Source organism: Crotalus tigris, unplaced genomic scaffold (assembly GCF_016545835.1).
Source record: "Crotalus tigris isolate CLP2741 ecotype Arizona unplaced genomic scaffold, ASM1654583v1 scf7180000017588.1960692, whole genome shotgun sequence".
NCBI classification, from domain to species: domain Eukaryota; kingdom Metazoa; phylum Chordata; class Lepidosauria; order Squamata; family Viperidae; genus Crotalus; species Crotalus tigris.
This window is the reverse complement of record NW_024096494.1, coordinates 449,735-472,066: the sequence shown is the minus strand read 5'-3', so window position 1 is coordinate 472,066 and position 22,332 is coordinate 449,735. Positions and strand designations below refer to the sequence as shown.

The 22,332-nt window shown below is 36.9% G+C and overlaps 1 protein-coding gene across 5 annotated transcripts in view; it reads left to right on the top strand.

Moving 5' to 3' along the window:
* Window positions 1-264: 264 nt before the first annotated feature.
* LOC120316399 (pseudouridine-metabolizing bifunctional protein C1861.05-like) overlaps window positions 265-22,332 on the top strand; it is a 49,283-nt gene continuing 27,215 nt past the window's right edge. The window contains exons 1-12 of one of the 5 annotated variants that reach the window (XM_039361981.1): window positions 265-394; window positions 2,403-2,605; window positions 4,368-4,489; window positions 6,407-6,521; window positions 8,495-8,669; window positions 10,538-10,649; window positions 13,121-13,227; window positions 14,162-14,288; window positions 16,284-16,404; window positions 17,360-17,445; window positions 18,932-19,062; window positions 19,458-19,517. In XM_039361981.1, the coding sequence (XP_039217915.1) occupies window positions 2,598-2,605; window positions 4,368-4,489; window positions 6,407-6,521; window positions 8,495-8,669; window positions 10,538-10,649; window positions 13,121-13,227; window positions 14,162-14,288; window positions 16,284-16,404; window positions 17,360-17,445; window positions 18,932-19,062; window positions 19,458-19,517 (1,164 nt within the window). In that variant the 5' untranslated portion in view covers window positions 265-394; window positions 2,403-2,597. Of the gene's footprint in view, window positions 395-2,402; window positions 2,606-4,367; window positions 4,553-6,406; window positions 6,522-8,494; window positions 8,670-9,507; window positions 9,622-10,537; window positions 10,650-13,120; window positions 13,228-14,161; window positions 14,289-16,283; window positions 16,405-17,359; window positions 17,446-18,931; window positions 19,063-19,457; window positions 19,518-22,332 lie in introns of those variants that run through there. The other 4 variants (XM_039361968.1, XM_039361958.1, XM_039361972.1 and 1 more) reach the window with 4 other exon arrangements.

Sequence of the window (22,332 nt, the reverse complement as noted above, 5' to 3'; positions counted from 1 at the left end):
CCTTCCGGCTGGTTGCACGGGGCGGGGCAAAGCTCGAGGGGGGGGAGCGAAAAGAACAGGAGGCGGATTTTGCTTCCCTTTTCGCCTGGAGGGGAGGGGGGAATAAGTAGAGCGCTCTGCTCCTTGTCGCTGTTCGATAAGCCTCGCCCACTATGATGGAGGAGGGTCTGCGGTTAGCTATTGGAGTAGGAGGAGAAGGAGGCGGGAATTTGGGGGGTGGGGGGGAGGAAACATCAGGAAACCGTCAGGGGTCTGCACGGGGCAGGCCGGTTGATGTGCTAAAATTAAATAGCGTGGCGTGTTGTTTCTGTTGCCTTTCGTGTTTTGCGCTCGAGGTGCAGGCTCGTGGGGAAGGATTCTCATTCAGGCAATAGAAACAAGCATGTTAAAACTGGTATTTATTGACGTTTCAACTTCGGCAATGTACTTAAGCAGATTCTGTGTATATAGCGCCTGTATATGCATATTTAGAATACGTGTAGAAATAAAAATTCAGCTCTTAGATCATTCTTGACTCGGTGACTTCATTTGCAGAGTTATACATATATACAGCTATATATACCTACACCTTTACATATTAATACATATACATATTAATCACTGTCCACTCTGTATTCAAGATGGACACATTAATATATGTAAGGGTGTAGATATATACATGTATGTATATAGCATGTTTGTGTGTTATGTATGTGTACACTTCTGGGAGCAGGCAACAGAATTTCATTTTAAACGTGTGCCAGTGTGCCCACAGTAAAAAATGACAATAAAGGTTACCTAATGTTGCTGCTACTTGTCCCAGCAATGACTATCCTAAAATGCAGGAAAAGGTATTTTTAGTTTCTCTATTAATGGAATACTGCTAAGAGCTCTGTTAAAAAAACTTATAAGAACATTGTCCCAAAGGTGGTTTTTCAAGAAGCAACTGGACTTTCTTGTTTTCTTTGAAGACCTTTCGCTTCTCATCCAAGAAGCTTCTTCAGCTTTGACTCAGTTGCTGTTGAGAAAGCATCTTTGGGACAACCCTGAGCTGGATGATTGAGAATCTCCATAGACATTTAGCTGGGCACTTTATAAGAATATTAAAAACTAAACCTTTAAATGAAAAAATAAATACAAGAAAAATGAAATCTGCTTCACTTTAATGAATTTGATCTATATTTGAGTAATCTGCTATTTTAAGTAATATTAAAAAAACTAAATAGGGTTCTTGTGCTAATGAATGACATAAAGCTAAAATACAGTTCATCAATTTGACTCATTGTGTTAATTCAGTCAATGTTGATTTATGGTTTAATGAAAATGCAAACTCAGACAGCTGGATTTATACACTTATTAAATTAATTCATTTATTAAATAATTGGTTTTGAACATATTCTATGAACTCAGATATTGTAGTTTTTAAGCAACGTTTTGTAAGGTTTTTCAGCTCAGAATCTAAACAAATCTCAATGAAACTCTGAACACCAGGCTACTGCAAAAGAAACATTTTATTTTTGATCAAAGGCAAAACCGGGTGTTCCCAATCTCTTGTCCCCCGACACAGCGAGACAGAAGAGAAAAGGCACACACTAATAAAAAAAGTTTTCCCCTTTATAGCTAATGAGCTTTCTCAAGATAGTAATTCTTGTGCAGCTAAAGATTTCTTTTCGTCCAATACACATTTCCTTATGTATCAAGTTAAGCACAACTTGTTACAACTCTACACTCCGAATACACAATTGCTGGCATGCAGCCCTGGGCCTTTTTCTCCTTGAGGAGTACATTTAAAATTACAGCTAAACTTTTTCTCTTTGGTCAGCACAATTTTAAGTTACATCAAGGCGAGGTACAGAAAGCAAGCAGGAAAGAATGAACAATAGCTGGGTTATTCATAAAAGATTTTATTCTGATCCCTTCAGTTTTATAACTTAGCATTTGTGTTAACCCAATTATGACTTATTTGATAAAATGATTAAATTACAATTTAGGATAACACATGAATCAGTTGATCAACATTTAGATATCACCAGCGGAAATATAACTTCATCTGTCCTTCTGTCCTCAACATGGAGAGTTGTTTTTATTTATTTACTTCTGAAAAGTAAGAATATTTCTAAACATTCCATCATAGCTCCTTGACTGAGCAGGTGGTGAGGGACTCATTTCAATCAACTAAAATTTAAACCCTCACAGCTAATAGTGGAGATTTCAAAGAATAATGAATAGCCAGGAGGAATGCAAGTTAGGTGTTCATCTTATTTTGGAGGATAAATTGACAAAACTACTTTTTGCAATACTGTTACCTTTTGTATTTTCATTTAACTTTTCTGAAAATATAGTGCTTCAGAGATTTATTCAAATCTGCTTTTAATTTCTCAAAAAGAAATTTCTCAACTGATGCTGGAAATTTGATATTTTAGCCTCCCCTTTCTTTAGGACATTGAATGGTCCAGCCTGCCACCTGTTTTTTTCTGTTAATGTTAATGATAAATGGAGTTGGTCAGCACTAGTCTGGAGCTGAAATGCAGCACAGCTGAAGCTGCCAAGATCCTTCTGTTGCAATTCCACCCTCCCCCCCATGAAAATTTCAGTCAGCGTATGATCTTAAGAAAGAAATGCAGAGGTAAGGAATTGGCTATATAATCATTTTTTTCTCAGAACAAAGATGAAAGTTCTTTAAATGTTAGATCATCACACATTTTGTGGGAAACAAAAATTTCTCACCATGACAATCCAAAATAGTTTATTGGGAATACTGTACAGTATTGGCTGAGATAGATGGAAGGTTTAAAAATACATTGGTGAAACTTGCTTAGTTTTTAAAGTAAACATGGACAGAAGTTTAAGCTGTTTTGAAATTAAACCAAACAGCATTTGATTGAGAAGTATATTAATTTACCCTTCCTTGGCATCTGAACTAGAGTCACAAGTCTTTAATAGTCAAGGCCAAAGATGCCTTTTGCAATGTTGAAGTGGAGGAATAGATGCAAGGCTGTAATTAAAACTGATGTGGTTAAAATTGATTATAAGAAATAATCCCATGAAATATTTTAAATTATTTTTAATTGAAGCAGAAACAAAAATGTTACAAGACAAAAAAAAGCTGTCCCCCCCCCTACCTCTTTGACATCTAGTTTTGTCTGCAGAGTTGTTTGTTATTTTGTATAATCTGCTGAAATAGATTTTGCTGTTTTGTATAATGTTAGTTGAGATCCCAATGAAACAAAGTGAAGTGGGGTTGCACTTCTGAAAGGGTTTGGAATTATGCTTTTAAAATACAACACAGCACACTGCAGATGTTTTAGCTTTTTGTCTACATTAATCTTTTTAAGTATGGAAGGACACAACTCACTTGCTCCTTTGCTGCACAAAGTTGCAGTTTAAAGTACTTTACTACAGTTAAATGCCCTACTATTCTACATATCACCTCTGAACCTAGTGAAAAGAATTAGTACATTGCAGGATCCAATATGTGTGCACACATTCCCTTAGAGAGAAGTTCCCTGAGGATGGGCTTCAATACAAGTCTGAAAGTTCAGAAGACTAAACCTCTGGTCCTGGTGTATGACCCAGATTGGATCCTGCAACATTATCCTGGGACACACATATTTGCCTTCATTCGTGAGAATTGGTATATAAATATAGTAGACCAGTGGTTCTCAATCTTTTTAATGCCACGACCCCCAACTGGTCGTAATTTGAGGACTACTCAACCGGTCGTAAGTCGAGGACTACTCAACTGGTGCAGTACCATTTGCAGAATGGGACTTTTGGTGGGCTCAGCAGGGCAGAGACAGCCTGGACAATTCAAGAGAGTCTATTCTATTGGCTTTCAAAAGCCAATAGAATAAAAGCGAGTAGCACAGCTAAGGAAAAGGGGAAAAAAATGGTGGACTGCGTTGTTTGGCGAGCCCCGTGAAATGGTCGTTCGACCCCAAATGGGGTCCCGACCCACAGGTTGAGAACCACTGTAGTAGACAAATTTCAGAGATTCCCTTAATGTGTTCCCATTTTTAATAATGATTCGTTTCAGTTTTCAATGTAATAATAGATGTATTTCCATATTACTCAAATCATGTGGTTAAATAGGATTGGGTCTAAGAAGAACTAAAATAATAATTTAATCCATTTCAGCCCTAATACTAGAATGTTTTCAGTTCTATTAGAGATCTGAATGGAGATGATAATATCTCACTGTCTTGAATTTATCATAGTTACAAAACATCTTGTGGCTGGATTTACAATCAAAGTGACAATCAACCAAGTTATATTATTGCTTAATCTGTCAGCCTGAATTCTGTCTTGATTTTTATACATTCTTCTATAACACAAATATTTTTATTTTGTATATTGTATTGCATGTACTACCATTTCATTTTTTACAGATCTGCATTCATGAATTGGTTTTCTGTTCTGGCAAAAAATGACTGGAGGACCACCTTTATATTGTGGAACAGCAATGCTGCGTTGCCTCATTATCTACCCACTTTGAGAAGATATTTGCATAGTCAGTGTATTCTGAAGAGATTACTCCTTTTTTTGGAGGCTGTGGTGATCAAATGTAAAAGAGGCAGGCATAATTTAACTTGCATGCAATTGTTAAAAATGGAATTTTGTGTCTGGACTGTAGAGTCAAAGAATTTGGTTTGCTTTCCATTTTAAGTGAATGGACCAAATTCTATTTTTTTTTTTTTATTAAAGTTGCAGCTTTAATCACCGTAGAGTGTATGCCTTTGAATAACATTGTTAATGAGGAAAGTTGCTACCAGACTCCTACTTTTCACAAAAATGTCTTTCAATTTTACTCACCTCCTGATTAAAACATATTGATATGACATCAGTGCAATAAAGAATAAAATATATAATATTAAGCAAAATTAAGCAACACAAAATCATTCTGTATATTTGTAGTTAAATCATAGAGTAAAACTGAGAGAGGGCAAAAAATATGCCATTATCTTAATTATAGATTTTCAAATGAAAAATAAACTATTTTCTAGACTGTAGATTATAAGGGCTTCAGGCTATCATGAAAATACCTCTGTTTTTGAAAGAAATGATGATTTGTGGATTTAAAGATTAAGAAAGATATTATTGAATTAGGGGCCAAAGGGATTTGTATGATATCTAAGATAGTAAAATTGTAATCGTCTGGTAAAATGATTGGAAGTTAAACAAATTATTTTCTTTTTTTCTTTTTAATTTCTTTAATTTCTTTTTTCATTCTATATAAAAATTCTTAAATAACTTTTTAAAAAGAAAATATTTCTGTTTTAAACTCAAGTTAATGAAATCTGCATTTTTTGATATTATTTTGTGGATTTTTCATTGTCAGTTATTATTTCTTCTTTGTATGTTTTAACAGTAACCTATATTGTGCATTTTTATTTTTAAACTTGTTTTCTAACAAGAATGACTGTAGCCAGAGGGGTAGTCATATAAATTTAAATAACTAATCTCTGATATTTGAATAAGTGGGTAATCATATTCTGTAGATAGAATAGATTTTCTAACTGATTGTTATTATAACAGAAAACTAATGAAAATAAAGTGGATTATATCTCCCCTATAATGCAGCAGATGGAGATATTACACAGTATTACACAATAATACCCAATTTTCTTAATATTTGTCTAATATAAAAAACTATGCCTCAGTCCAGAGTTTCTGTTTAATTATTATACCAGGAAGGTATATTTATCCTACTCAACAAGGAACAATCACCAGAGTTATTTTATGGGCTTTCATAAGTCATAGATTATAATTTGTGTAGCCTATATTCTGTATATTATGTAGCTATAGGAGTCCATTTTAGCCAGTAACTAATGTGTTGATGTGCTGGCAAAAACAATGGCTATGTCCTTATTTCCATCCTCAAATAAATTGAGTGCTTTTTAGGATCCATAAAACCATTTTAAGATAATTGTTGGAAGATATGTAATTGATCAAATTAATATAAGCCTTATCTTTTAATCTCATATAATACCTGGTATTGTAGTTATAATTTGTGCTTTAATAATCTGAGAATAAAGCATACCTATCTGCTGCCAGGCTTGGTCCAGAATCTTAGGAAAACGTTCTTGATTGGACCAACCTTTCATCTTAATGCTTTTATTTAAAAATGTCTTGAGTTTGAAATATTAAATTTCAAGTTAGTATTAAGTGAAAACTAGTTCATTTATTTTTGGCCAACATATCATTTGTGGGGTTTTTCTGCCTAAGCATATCTACTTTATATTTATCACAATTAAATGTTAACATATTATTTTGGCAGTAACATCTAAGCCCTGTCTGGGCATAAGAAAATAAAACCATATCAGTTGCATGGCATAAAAGTGAGATATTTCTTCCTTAAATAGACAAAAGAAAGAAATGCAGGTTAGTTCTTGAATTGAATCATTAAATTAAATATATTTTATTTTAGATGGTGACTTCAACATTCATCCCTTGGTAAAAGAAGCTATGGAGAGTAGAAAACCAGTTGTTGCCTTGGAAAGCACTATAGTCACACATGGCATGCCATATCCACAGAATCTGAGGTAGGCTACTTCAAGCTTTTATCTCATGCTTCAATTAATGTTAGGTGGATGTGCTTTTTAGATAACCTTGGATATTCTCCTACTTGTACCTAGCCAAATAAAAATGTGCTCTGGAAATTTTTCTTTTTCTGCTATGTCCTCTAAGACAGGGGTCCCCAACCCCTGTTCCGTGGACTGGCACCGGGCTGTAGCATGCCAGAAACCAGGCCATGTAGACAAGTGAATCCCCATCTGTGGGAAACCACGCCCCCTCCTGTCTGCAAAAAAACCTCGCTCCATGAAACCGGTCCCTGTTGCCCAAAAGGTTGGAGGCCACTGCTCTAGGAAATCATTCAATTTATTCCCACTAATGAGCGAAACATTCTTAAATCATCTTTACATATATCCGCATTAAAGTACTGTTTTCTCTCTTAAGCTAAGAGCATTTGATGCTAGCAGCAGGATGTGAGAGATATTTGCTGTCCATTACATGAGAGGCAAAATCAGAGGATCAGTTGTGGATGGGATCAGAGAGTTACTTATTGTGACCATCTTAAACTAAGACAAGTCCAAAGATGCTAGAGAATTCCTGGAAGCCTGGCACTCTGACAGCATGGCCATCAATAGACACATAGACATAAACAACATTGTGTGCAAAAGAGATAACCAACAAGTCAAAAAGGGAACAAAATGACAAAAATAGCTCCCTACCAGCAATCAGCACCTAGAGGAGCATAGATTAACAAGATTAACATCAGAGCAGCAATCAAGAAGTAAACAATATCCTAATCAAAAAATGGCCAAACAAGCTAGCAGTAAACAGCCCAACCCAAAAACCTCCAAGACTTTTCCCACTAACACTGACAGGCAAACCACTAGTAAATTGTGAGCGAATCCCATTCCTTGCTAACACTGATGATGTTACCTAATCACTAATAACACTCATCTGAACAAAGAACACCATGACAGATCATAAAACTGACCTGCCTGACCGGCTGTCCTGTGATCATGGAGGGAGTAGCATAACCATTTCAATGGCCAGAGGTGCTTTGGCTGTCATAATTTCAAACAGTCATCAAAAGACTAGAGACTACCTGTAGTAAGGCACATACTTGAACTCTCAGTCTTATAGGACTGGCCTTTTTCAGCTCTATCTCCTTTTGTCAAAATCACACTGCAAGCTCCACTTTTTCTTGAAGTGTGAATGATATCATAATGTATGTACAAAAGGGATGGCACTTGTATCAAATGAGATTGATTGATTTGATCTTCCCCCAAATTACTTATAGGTTTAGCACAGGATTGAAAAAGGGCAACAGTAGAATGACAAAATCAGACCTCTCCCTATTACCTCTCAAACAGAGAGCATAGATGGATCTGAAAGTCAACATTTGTTGTTTATATAAAGAAAAGAAAGCAGAGAGAAATCCTAAATGAAAGTTGTTTGTGACTCGCCTCTTTATGAAACTGATTTTTTTCTATTTTTTTCTTACTTTTTAGACTCAGCTTTGTTTATAACAGAATAAAATGTTAAGAGAAAAACATCTATAGTCAAACTTCCCTTTTCATACTGGAGTGCTATGACTGAGATCTTTTCCCCAGCACATAACTATTCTTGAAACAATTTTGTGAACAAAAAGCAATTTTTCTTTTTTAACTGCAAAGAAATCTTTTTCCTTTTGAAGGTTGCCTTTTTCAAGTCACTGCAACCACTGGATTATGGTTTCATCAATAACTGTATTAACTAAAAGCTAGCCAGTCGTTTGTATGTTTTATAAAGATCCAGATGCTGCCAATATAACATTCATGCATGTAGTTGGAACTAAATCTGTATATTAAGAGCAAGAGTTGTAGATTGTGCAGAAAAACGTAACTGAATAAAATGCACTATAAATGGGGCCAAGGCATTCATTCTCTGTTATCTTAAATATTTTGTTTTTTATCCTTTTCATTTTTCATTCTTTGTCTATGTTGCCATATATTGAATTTTCAAGCATGGCCAGAGAAGTGGAAGAAATTGTCAGAGAAAATGGGTGTGTGCCAGCAACTATTGGCATATTAAATGGCTGTATCCATGTGGGCTTCCAAGATGAAGAACTTGAGATCCTTGCAACAGCCAAGGACGTAATGAAGGTCTCTCGTAGAGACTTCCCCTATGTTCTCAGCCAGGTACTTGATGGAATTCCTCATTATTCTAATTTGTTTGTGTTACATAAATAATTCAGGGATAAGGGTCAGTTGATAAACGTTTTCCTGTGACTGAATCTGCAAAACAAGTACTCAAACAGCTGAGTGTTTAGGGTTTAGGATTAAGCAAAATTATCTCCAGTTGGCAGCTAGAGTTTGTTGAACTTTTCTTGGGCCTTTGAAACTTTGGAGATGCTATTACCAAACAAATTTTTGTTATTTCATATTGAATTTCATTTATGGGCTTGCTTCTCTCTGCTGCTTAAGGAAACTAATTATCTGAAGTGCAATCAGACACAGACAAAAAAAGTATACAAAAGGGTGAAAATAATCAATAGAATTTGTTTCTTAGTGTAGAGTGGCTTCTGTGTACAAAGAGTCTGAAGTCCCTTTTATACCAGCAACCTCACCAGTTTGTTTTTTTAGTTGTTTTGTGACTAGACATCTTGGCATCTATTCTGTAAATACCCGTAAATGCCGGCGTATAAGGCGACTTCCGCGAGCGCTGAAATCGGCGCCAAAGATGGGGGTCGTCTTATATGCCGAGTCGTCTTATACGCCAGAAATACTGGTAGTTTCCGGCGTATAAGACGACATTCTAGGAATGCGGCCCGGCTATAAAGACGGGGGTCGTCTTATACGCCGGGTCGCCTTGTACGCCGGCATTTACGGTAGGTAAGCCACTTATAGAAGCTATTTGATGACATGCCTTACAAATGTGCTCTTAACATTCCAGATTATCTACCACCCCCAAACAATCGCCTGTTCCACCCTTCTTAAATTCAGCATAGCGTTTTTAAAGAGTGCCTTCATTTTCTAGGGAATCTAAGCAGCCCAAGAGCAAGCTTTTCACACTGGAGTCAGCAACATTGGCATTGCCACCCTGATTTGCAACCAGCCTATAAAAAGGAGGCAAAAGGCTGTTTGACTCCATGTGAGTATGAAAAGGAACAGTAGTTCTCAGTCTCTCTGTTTTGTATATGCTTGGAAGTTACCATACATCCGGTAACCTCATGTTTGCTTTTCAATTCATAGAGTCATAAAACCTTATGAGTTGGAGAAAAAGCTCAGATACCCATTCAGCATCTTGAATCCGACCAGTGACTAAGGAGTTCTTTTCACTGCTGAGTAGTGCTTACTATTCAGTGGTTTCTCCTAATGTTCCATAAGACATGACGTTTTCTGCAAAAATTATTTATTTTAATCTCAGTGTCCAAGGCAACAGAGAATGTGTCATTTGTACAAGAGCTCTTCAAATATTTGAAGTCTCTATTATGACACCCTGTAATTTTTCCTCAGCTATTCCTCCCACAATCCTTATTATCATTGTTGCCTGAATGTCTAGGAAAAAAACATTTGGGAAGAAAGGCAGGTCCTTGTTATCAAAGATAAGGCCATAAGGCAAATACAAAGTATTGGGGTTTAAAAGTGCATTATGTAAAAAGGGGAGCTGGACTGTTTTTTGAGGAAGAAGAAGAAGTTTTGTTTCTTGGATGGGAAACCAAATATCTTCTTTTTCTTCTTCCTCAAAAAATAGTCCAGAAGACTGAAAATCTCCATAGATATATTGGAGTTTAGCTGAATTCTCAGATTGAATTAGCATAGGATTGATTCACACATTGCACTAAACCATAATGCTATGTGTATTTTTTTGTTCAGAATAATATAGAAAACTAATGTTTTAGCTTATTATTATAGGTGAAGGCCATTATAGATTGTTCAACAAACAATGATTTCAAAAATTGCCATCTTAACTTTATTTATGAAAACATTTCAACCTTTCACACATATCATTTATTGCTTATTTGAAAAATATGAAATCTGAATAATGATTGATTGTTCTATGACAGGGATTGTCTGGGGGAACTACTGTGGCAGGAACCATGGTTGTGGCACATAAAGCAAGAATTCCAGTATTTGTAACTGGAGGAATTGGAGGGGTCCACCGGGGAGGAGAAAAGAGTAAGACAAACATCATTTTAATTACAAATCAAAGCCTTAATTCCCAAATGCTGTGTTACAAAACCATCTACCATTTTGTTATCCCCTATTGATGGAGCCCTAATAGGGACTCAATACTTATTTGTTGTTATGCTGATTAAGCACATATTCACCTCTGCAGCTGGCTGAGTAACTGACGTAAAGTAAAGGCATGAAGGGAAATAAGCTTCATTTGTTCAAGATACTTAGTATAGTTTTCCTTTGTTCAATGTTTCTGTGTAAATGCATTTTTTCACTGAGCCTTGCATATAATATTTATAAAGATCTCCAGTTACAGGTTTCCAAATAATGGATGCTAAAAAAGACTTCTGATTGAGCACGAAAAAAAATCCATTTCTACCTAAGAACCAAACTAAACAATGTATCAGATTTATTACATGTAAAGAGTGTAATAAATTTATTATTAATGCATTTATCTTTCAAAAACTGCTGTTTTCAGGGATATAGGGAACCAGCAAAGGAGATGAAGATGCAAATTTACTGGGATGGAAATTCTACTGGGAATCAGCCCCTGATGATCAGTGTTATGACCAGGGCCTCCAATTGCACAAAATCCCAGTATATCCCTGTTCATTCCATAGAAGGGGAACTTCATATTAAGATTTTTTGCTCTCTCTGAAATGGACGATCCATTTAGAATAGGAGAGAACAAGCATCTTAGGCATTTGACCACTTGTTCTCAGTCCAAGAAGAGGCGGTCCATTTTGTTGGTGGAGTGGACACAATTGCACTGACTTTTCAGCAACTCTTTTTAATAGAATAACAGAGTTGGAAGGGACCTTGGAGGTCTTCCAGTCCAACTCTCTACTCAAGCAGGAAATTATACCATTTCAGACAAATGGTTGTCCAATCTCTTCTTAAAAACCGCCAGTGTTGGAGCATTCACAACTTCTGGAAGCAAGTCATTCCACTGATTAATTGTTCTAACTGTCAGGAAATTTCTCCTTAGTTCTAGATTGGTTCTCTCCTTGATTAGAGCCCATCCATTGCTTCTTGTCCTGCCTTCAGGTGCTTTGGAGAATAGTTGATTCCTTTGTGGCAACTCCTGGGATATTGGAACACTGCTATCATGTCACCCGTAGTCCTTCTTTTCATTCTTTTCAACTTTTAATGTCAGGATAGAAATCAAGTCCTGCAATGAGGGCAAACTCAGGAAAAAAGAACCTCTTGGTGTAAGGAAGGATCTTTATTGTTAAGAGGGTAATGTATCAGAATCTTGAAAGCCTGTCAAAGCAATTCTGTCATTCAACTAATGACTAATTGTTATTTGTCCTGACTTTGATCCTGGAGTCATGCAGCTCTGACCTCATCCAATTCTTGTTCTCTCCTCCTTGCCACTTCACAACAACATTGGTGTCATCTCTTGACCATGACATCCCCCCACTCTCTTTCTATGGAGTATAATTAGACTGACCATATTTTTTTACCCCAATGCTATATAGTCCTGTCACCATTTAAGAAGAACTACATATCAAAAATAGAAAAAGAATTGCAGTGGCAAACAAACTTGAGTAATAAATCAATCTTTCCTTACCTAAACAGATACGGTTAGGCAAAAAAAGCAGTATAAGCAGGAGCAGGAACTTCCTGCTGGCTTCCCCATTGACTTTACTCATGGGCAACTGGCAAGAAGCATCAGAAATCATGATTGCATGCTGTAGAGATGCTCCAACAATCACAAATTTGTGAATAAACTGGTCTGGACATCCTGGAAATTTCAATTTCATTGGAGTAATAAATCCCAGATTTTTTATGCATTCTTTAAGCTAGCAGCTTTTAGTACCTTAATTCAAAAATTATTACAGTATAATGTACCATTTAGGCTAACTTAATGATACAAATAGATAAACACAATGAGAATTTTAGTGATAGGTATATCAATCCCCAAAAGGCACTCTCTTATTTTTTTTCTTTGACTTTTTGAGCTTGATATTTTCAGGCCCGGACCATTTTTTTCTTCCTTTGTTCAGACATGTTTGTACTACTAAGTATTATTTAATCCTTGAGAGGTCACATTGGCTCACAGTATGCACCATTACTGCTTTTTAATTTTATTGTGTTTTTGGGAAGTTTTCAGTTTTGGTATCCCAGGCCAATGCCTACTCAGTCTTAGCCTGGAGCGAGCTCTGACTGAGGGAGAGGGATCCTTAATAGCATAAGGCAACTTCATATGGAAGGATGAATGGATTCCTTCCATTCCCCACCATTCAGTTAGAACTGAAGAAGCTTCTTGAATGAGAAGCAAAATGTTTTCAAGGAAGAAAAACCCAAGAAAGTTCAATTGCCTTTGGAAAAGTACCTTTGGGGCAACTTAATATGTTATTTCATTATAGCATTTTAATATTTTTCTCCTGGGAATTGTGAAAGAAATTGGGTAATATGTGAGATGTTTCTCCAGAATTTGTACTGATATTTTATCCTATCTTTTTCAGCTTTAGATGTGAGTGCTGATCTGACTGAGTTAAGTCGTACTCCAGTTGCTGTAATTTCTGCAGGTGTTAAGTCTATACTTGATATTGGCAGGACACTGGAGTATCTGGTAAGCTATAAAAATTATAGAATTTCAACATTGGCTCTATGTCTCAAAATGTCAGGCCTGGTATATTAAGAAGTGGGAACTTTGCCTGTTTGAAGGAGAGATTGAAGTGATCTGTGGGTATTTGGAGTTTACATATATTTTAAAATACATAAAATGCTGGGAATGTTGGATGGTACTTTTTCTGTGGCAACTTCTGATTGTGGAATCCTCTTCTTATTTAGTTTTAGAAGATTGTCATACATTTTGCTGAATGACCTTAAGCAATTTACAAGTCTGGTTTTTAAATGAGATGTTTTCCTATTTTGTTTAATATGATTTATTTTTATATTTTATTGATCTTAATTTGTAATATTTTGACTTTAAAAGAGGCAAATACTGTTATTAAAATAATGTATTAAAATATCAAAATAAAATTAATATCCCTGTATTTCCTAGCAGCTAGAAATGGAATTAAAATTGTTTGCATGCAGCAGGATTAGGAAATGATTTGGTTATGGAAACTGTTCCAGAATGCAGTATTTAGACCATTGGCAGTTCAGTCCCACCATTGCAGGATACCATTAATTCTGAAGTTTTTGAATTGGTTGCCAGGACGCATCTGGCCTAGCTGAAAATGCTTGCTATTATCTGCAAAGCCTTTCACTGTATAGCTCCAAGATATATCACACACCTGGAACTATGGAGTCCCAGAGAGCAGGGCAGATATATTCCATGTCTCATATAATTGAATTAAAAAATAAATATACTATAGTTTGACCACATTGTAATTTTTAGCCTAGGATAAACAATGTTGTGCATGTAATAGAAGTAATGCTCCCAACTTTAAGAGATTGTTATCCAATTTTTAAAAGAAGAAACCTGCATTGGATATGAGCTTTTCCTTCTACATGGCATTGTGTCCTTTATATTCGCCCTTCTCGTCTTACCTCTGCAGGAAACTCAAGGAGTCTGTGTGGCCACCTTTGGAAAATCAAGAGAGTTCCCAGCCTTCTTCTCTCACCAAAGTGGCTTCCAGGCACCATATCAGGTGCAGGATGAGAAAGCTGCTGCTCAGCTGATTGGTGAGCTGTCAGTAGAATAAGATGCATCTTGGATGAGTGGAACCTGAATGGAACTTCAGTTAAGAAGCTTCTCAATTTCTCTGTCAAAAATACATTACACTCCTGGTCAAGATCAAAAACTCACTGATGTCAATAAGGTTTTCTTCTACATTAGTACACATAGGATCAAGCTAAAGCCATTCCAAAATTCTCCTCTGTATCTTCAGCTGTTTTGTCTCTCTTTCTCCTTGATGTTTTCTGCTCTATCCTTCTACAGGCTTTGAATCCTATACCCACAACTGCCATTTTTCAGCAATTCCTGAGGCCCAATTTGTACATGCCACAAAATTAAGTGCTAAAAACTTTTTGAACTGTACCACACTATTGCAGTAGAAGTTGACCAATGTTGAATGCTGTCCCTGCCCCCCCGATCAAAACCCATCCAATGCCCATCACCAAAACCCATTGAAAGTGAGTCTAGTTGACTTCTTGTTTCAATACACATTTTTTTCTGATGCAAGCATTGAAGCATAAAAATTCTTAGATGGAATCTACAGAACATGTAGAGCATATTGATTCTATTGAACTGCAGCCTTTGAACACTCAGTTGCACAAAGCATGTGCTGTTTTTCTACAGACAGCAAGCTCTCTTGTTTCTACTGCTTTTATCTTTGCAATTCTCTAATCAGTTGTTATATTTCCATTTTGTATTCCAGTTTTATGTGTTTTACAAGATGCCAATATCTATTTACTATTCCTTGTTCTAGTCAGCTTTCTGTTTTTATTTGATTGATTTTGGTCTGGCAATCAAAGCAGTAAATAAGATTTAAAACAGAGAGAATATAAAAAAATAACAGTACAGATTCAATTAGTAAATAAATGTTAAAGTTGTCTTACAGTTAAAAGATGGGGGAGTTTAACTTTGAAGAGAATGCATTCTTTAACATAAGAGAAATGCAGAAGAGTATTCCCTTCATGTTTCAGAAAGAAGAGTCTATGACATTTTCTTTCTTTAAAAGATCTCTCCTGTTACTCTTCACATTTGTCAGGTTTACATCTGTCAGGATAGACAAACTCTTAGAGAGAGTTCTTCTCTTCTACTGAACTCAGATGCTGCTTGATTTGGTAGAAAACTAACATGAAATTTGCTAATCCCATGGGTCATCCCCATCCTACCTCAACCTATTGTAATTACTTGTCTTTTCTCCAAGACACAAATACATGCTGGAGATTCCCCTTTGTGCCAAAATTAAAAATTATTGATACATCTAAGGGTCTCATTTGTTGCCTGGGAGGTAGGGGGTGAGATGAAGGCAATGTAATAGGTCCGTGACAGACAAACATTGCTAAGACATGACTCGGTTATGTACAAGTTGGGGGAAAAGTAATAGTCAGACCCTGAGCAGTTTACGACTTTAAAATATAATACAAGAACTTTAAATTATTCCTGGTAATTAGTCTGTAGTCATTACAGAATTTTCAGTACAGGAATCTTATGATCCCCTCTGTCTTTCACTGGTAAACACCACATTTTGTACCAACTGTAGCTTCTGGATACTTTTCAAGAGTAGAATATTTGTTTTGTACTCTAGACTCTGCTTAGACTTTTTGCTCACTATTGATCTACAGCAGCATCCAACCATCATCACCAATATATCAGTTATGAAGATAGGCTTTATATTACTACGATTTAGTGAAATTATAAAGTGTTGTAAACAGTAGTCAGAAACAGTGTAGCCCGATGGAGGCAGAATGGGGAGACTCATGTTTTCTTCACTTTCAGCCCCAGTTCTCTCAACCCAGTCTATTTCAGTCTTGTTCCACGCGTTATGTGTGAGACACTTTTGTTGCATGCATGTTTGTTTGCTTTTTTGTTTATTAATTCATTTTGTATGGTTACCCATCTTAACAAATGATTCTGAATAGCTCCAAATAGTGTGTAGGGAGCATTAACCATTGATTGCATTGTTTAGCAAAGATAAGGCCGTTGTCTAACAATGACTCTCTTTTCCTCAGCCAGGTCACTAACTTTGCAGCTGGGCAGTGGAGTCCTGATTGCAGTTCCCTGTCCACCACATGGAGCTGCTTCTGGGCAGCTTATTGAAGAAGCAATCCAGCAAGCTTTGGATGAGGCTCAGTAAGATTTTTTTTTAAATAAATTATCAATGTGCATAACAGTATATAACAGCACAGTAGTAGATGTGCAAAGTTTCCAGTTCAAATCTATTCATGTATAAGCTCGTGCAATGCCTTTACATAGTATCCTTCATCATTTTGTCTCAAAGCAACCTCTCAAGTATAACATGGGTTTGATCATTCTAATATTTCAGGTTAAGTATATACTGTAGTGATTTTGTATAGGAGATCCTTCGAGCATTCAGCAAGAGAGCAATGTAAATTCTAGGAATGTTAAGTTTTAACTAAACAGCTAAGGGGGTCCAAATCTGTACAATGGCAGATTATGGTTTATGATCCAAAAAAGGAGGGGGCTGGGATTGCAACATTGTGTCATCTATTCTCCAGATTTAATACCTCCACCCCCACCCACCCCACCCCCATGAACACCCCTGCCTCCAAGCAAGATTGTTGTACATGCCTAGGTATGATTTTTTTCTAACTTCTGCAACAGTAGGTAATGTTAAAGTAGTGGATAGCGTACAACTAGTTCTCTTGCTGTTTTGTTTAAAGACCATATATCACTATTAGGGCCATAATGCTGACAGAGGGCTAAATCTTCCACAATTCAAAACCTGCATGATTCAGAGGAAGAGACACTTGTGTTTTTTCATTCATTGAGCATTTCAGCTTCGGGGACAGATTGAATTAGGTAAATAACGCTGTGATCCCAGTTCAGATTGCTTTCTCCAATATTTGCCATTTTAATAGTTTGAGCAAATGCAACCACAGATCCCCTATTGTGTTTCCCATCCAAAATATATCATCCTTGTGGAAGCTTCCTTCAAGGTTCCTCCCAATCAGAAGGCTTTTGATAAGGGGTTTTTCTTTCTTTCTTTTTCTTTTGCAAAATATCTAACTTTGTAAATGGATTAGCTATCAATCGTGCAAAGCTATGCTTGTTGTTCCACTTACAGGGAAAAAAAGATCACAGGAAAGGAGCTTACGCCCTTTTTGCTGCAGAGGGTAAATGAGTTATCTGGTGGAGAGTCACTGAAGTCCAGTATCCTTTCCTATCTTACAGCATCTTCAGCACCCTTTTGAACTCTCCCCCCAAATGCAACTTCATAATTTCTTCTTGCAGTATCCATATAGAGTTCTGCAATATTGCTACCTGACCTGTCCTTCAAAAGTCACTCCCAACGCATCTTTTTGCTGATCTTGCTGAAGTTGGAAGAGCAAAACAGCTCAAATTGCTCTGAGGGTGGGCAGCCAAGGAAAGCAGTCAGAAAGGAAAGAATGGAGGCAGTACATAAGCAGGCATGGTTCCTCCATCTGTGAGACAGAGGATCATGAATCCAAATTGCTCCTTCAGGAAAGTCATGACTGAGAAGTTATTCCTATTTGCAAAATGTTTATGGTAATTTACAGCCAGACTGTGTCAATGTCATCAGGCTTAAGTAGGGTTTTCCTCCTATGTCTACACACTGGGCTTCCCAAAATATCAGATACTTTACCAGTTTGGTTTCTTATTGTTTCTTGTGAAATTGGTATTCATATTTTTTCTAGAAGAGACTACCCTAGAAACCTGACTCTCCTTGTCATCAACAAAAATCCTTAGTTTCCCTTTTGACTTGGAAGATATCTGTGTTTTAGGCATAATAGTGGGATTGTTGGGAGTCAGTAGGAACATTTGTCAGAGGAAAGAGGTTCATCTGTGCAAGATTCAAATTCATACTTCCCTCTTCATCTTAAAATTCAGAGTCCCTAGAAAGAAGGTCTAGACTGAGCCAGTCTTCGGCAAACGACAACATTTAGAAAATCTTCCTTGGAAACAGAAACAATTAACTTGATCTGTGGCACTGTGTTTATAAGCAGCAGACCTTCCAACCGAGAGTCATTGAAAGGATTCCAATAGAGTCCTTCATGCTCTACTGCATGACTCAGCTCAACTGCTTTGCCAAGGTGTTTGCAGAAGCTGGACTAGATGGAATTACAAAACCTTTTGATCTTAAATTCTTATAGCAATCATTTGAAAAATCCAGTAAGCTTGTTTCATGGTTGGGTGATATTTCTTACTGCATTGTAACAGTGGAATCAGAAAATATTAGGATGGCTATATATACATATACATATACATATACGTGTGTGTGTGTGTGTGTGTGTGTGTGTGTGTGTGTGTGTGTGTAAAGTTTAATGGAAACATTCATTTTTTCTATAATGTATTTTCTCTTTTGAAGTAATGTCTATATAGCCATTCCAGAAGGCATAAGAGCAGCTTTAGATAACAAGGTGGGCTTTGAGGGTTTTGGGTTTATGTTTCTCTTTCATTGTTATTGTTAATTGTATAGATATCCCATCTTTTCTCTGAGAATGCAAGGTGATTTAGATGGGAGTGAAACATCCCTTCTAATTTTATCCCATCCAGTAAGGTAGAATCCAATACAGGGTCTCAGCGTTCCACATTTAGCATCCTAACCACCATACTTTACTGATTGTTTCAGTTCTTGGGTTGTTACATTTTTCTTTCCTTTATCAGTTGGTATCAGATATTGCATTGATCAAGAATAATGCCATAGTGGGCAGTCGCATTGCTGTAGCCCTGAACAGACTCCAAAGAGGTCAGGGTGGGAGAGGCAACTTGTCTCAAAATGAAAACACACCTGATGTGCCAAGACCAGTGAGTACTTTTCCGTGTTTTTGCTTTTTTTTCAAGAATTCTGTTGTGTGACTGGTTTGCTGAGCTGGACCATTCTATCTGTTACCACGAGAAAGGGCAATGTCTAAATCATTTAGGTCAATCTTCACTCTGTAGATGACTTGGAGAATGGGTATTTCAACTGTCAACCAACATTATTCACTGGATTAAAGGTCATAGGAAAGCATAAGACCTGGCCAGGAAAATAATTTTAGGTAATGGGAGGCCCTGAGCAGCTAGTTGCTCTGCATTTTTGGAGCAATTTATCTGCTTATTTGAATGTTCAACTTATACTTTAAAGTGGAAGAGCTGTAAAAGTCAAATAAAAGTCCAACTGAACATTTGATAACATTTTCACATTTCTGTTTCCTTTTTAGGTAGTCATTGGTGGCATCAACATTGACATCATAGTCAAGGCAAAAGCTGCAACAATAAAAGTAATTTCATTTAATAATATTCAGATTTCACTCTTCATTTGATCTGTTACTTCAGAACTTATCATCTTTTCTGAATAACAGATCATAAGGATATGCAGATAATAATAGACTGTATAGACCAAGTCAAATTCAAACTGTTTGTAGAATTGCAATAAATTTGAAATGCAGCAAAAATTGCCCACTGCCAGCTTAAGCAAAGAAAAAAGTGTTCTCTAGAATCTTCAGTCAAAAATATATACATATTGCTGACTACCCTCATTCTGATTACCAAGGCTGTCTGTTCTTAAAAGAGACTTATATACAGGGTTGGACACTTCCTCCTTATATCAGTCATAAAGCTGATCGCTCATAATTTCAGAGAGATTTTTTTTTAAAAAAAATTAATCACAGAACAACAAACCTGCTACACGGCAGCAGAAGTCAAAAGCTTGAGACCCTCAACTTTTGATGCAAAAGCAGCCTTTGTGTTGTTAGAGAAACAAAGGCAGGGAGAAGCAGAATTCTCTACGCAATTGTAAGTGCGGATTGCTCACCCAGAAGAACTACTAGTATAGGGGAAGGCAACCTGGGCTCTTTTATGACTCGTGGACTTCAACTCCCAAAATTCCTGAGCCAGCTGTGCTGGCTCAGGAATTCTGGGAGTTGAACTCCACGAGTCATAAAAGAGCCCAGATTGCCTTCCCCTATACTAGAGGATCACCACAAAACAAAACCTAAGATAAAGCCTATTGGTCCATTTTATCCCCTGGCTACTCTCTATCCATTTCTTGTGGTGGTGTTACAAAGTGTCCACATTATTTTGCTCCTGGAAATTCACAACTGAGATGCAGAGAGTAATTGCTGTGACTTCTGCCATCAAAAGCACTCGCGTTGAGACTCTGGCATCTTATGAAGAAAAATAAATGGTGGGCCATTTTATAACAAATAGCAGCATTAAGGTAAATGCCACATTGAAATGTATTGGGCAGTTTGATTGTGGGTTAGAGAAACTACTGGCTCAAAAGTAATAGCTGTCCAGAAAACCCCACCCAGTGGGAATATATTGGTAATACCATGAATCAAAAGCATTGGAAATGTCTCATAACAGATAGCGCTTATCTAAGCAATGACTTGAATAGAGATGTTTGCTTTGTTCTGTGCCTAGATGGAACATTTGGTGCCAGGTGACATAAATACAACCTTTGGGAAAACCCACCTTTGTTGCATTTCCAACTGTTAGTGATTTATCTGACAGGTGGCTCAACAGAAGAATGTAAAAGAGGTGTAGACAGTGGTGAGATTTCATTAACGTGAACTAAAAAACAAAACCTTCCTAATGCTTAGAGCAGTGGTTCTCAACCTGTGGGTCGGGACCCCATTTGGGGTTGAATGACCATTTCACGGGGGTCGCCAAACAACGCAGTCCACCATTTTTCCCCCCTTTTCCTTAGCTGTGCTACTCCCTTTTATTCTATTGGCTTTTGAAAGCCAATAGAATAGACTCTCTTGAATAGAGTCTAATTCTATTGGCTTTCAAAAGCCAATAGGAATTGTCCAGGCTGTCTCTGCCCTGCTGAGCCCACCAAAAGTCCCATTCTGCAAACGATGCTGCACCAGTTGAGTAGTTCTCGACTTACGACCGGTTGGGGTCGCGGCATTAAAAAGGTTGAGAACCACTGGCTTAGAGACAGAAAGAAAACACACACTATGATAAATTAGCCCAGATGAAGTACTTTACTATACAGTACAAGTAGTCCTCGATTTATAACAGTTCATTTAGTGATCATTTGAAGTTACAATGGCAGTGGAAAAAGTGACAACCATTTTTCACACCTATGATTGTTATAGCATTCCCATGGTCACATGACCAAAATTCAGATGCTTGGCTATTGGCTCATATTTATGACGGTTATGGGTCATGTGAACCTCTTTCGTCTTTAGTGATTTGACAAGCAAAGTCACTGGGGAAACCAGATTAACTTAAAGAATCATGTTGCTAACTTAACATCTGCAGTGATTGATCTCCAAGCAAGGTGGTAAAATGGGCCAAAATTCACTTAACAAATGTCTCACTTAGCAATAGAAATTTGGGGCTCAGTTATGGTCCTTAAGTCAAGGATTATCTGTAGTTTAGAGGACTTGCAAAGACCAATGCAGGTGAAAGGAATCAATTCAATAAAAAACAGCTGTAGGAATTTCTGATATCAGTCCAGGAGGCAGAGACATATTGTTGTGATAGGATCAAAAGTGATGTTGCTAAATCAGATGTCCTTATTGAAATTTATTAGGCTATAGAACACTTGCTGCTTTCACTGATGGTACTGACTTCCTTTTTAATTTGACTTATTCATTTTAAAACTGGGTTTATCTAACATGCTAAAAAGCAGTGTGGCTTGTTTCATTTTACCTTATTATACAACTACATAAGATTTTTGACTGGGCTTTTTTCAAAGTTCCATATCTACTATAAGCAAAATGGGGAAAGATTAATTCAGATACTGTTGCATGCAACTTTCCAACAGCTTTGCAAAGTTGCCATCTCTTGCATTCATTGATCTAACACATAATCAGAAGCATATGGCTGTCCAGATGGTGGATTATAGTTACAATTTATATTGTATCTGATCCAGCCTCCCTATCAACATCTGGAGAGTGACAGATTCCTGAGTGCTGCTTCAATCCTTTTATGCTAGAAAATGTACATAAAATTTTGTCTTCTGCCTCTGCTCTATTGCTTGCCAATTGTTATATAGATAGGTTAGCTGAGCCTGTTCACAAAGCTCACTTTCCCCAAGCTGCATTTCTTAAACCAGTTCCAAATGAGCACTGAATTAGC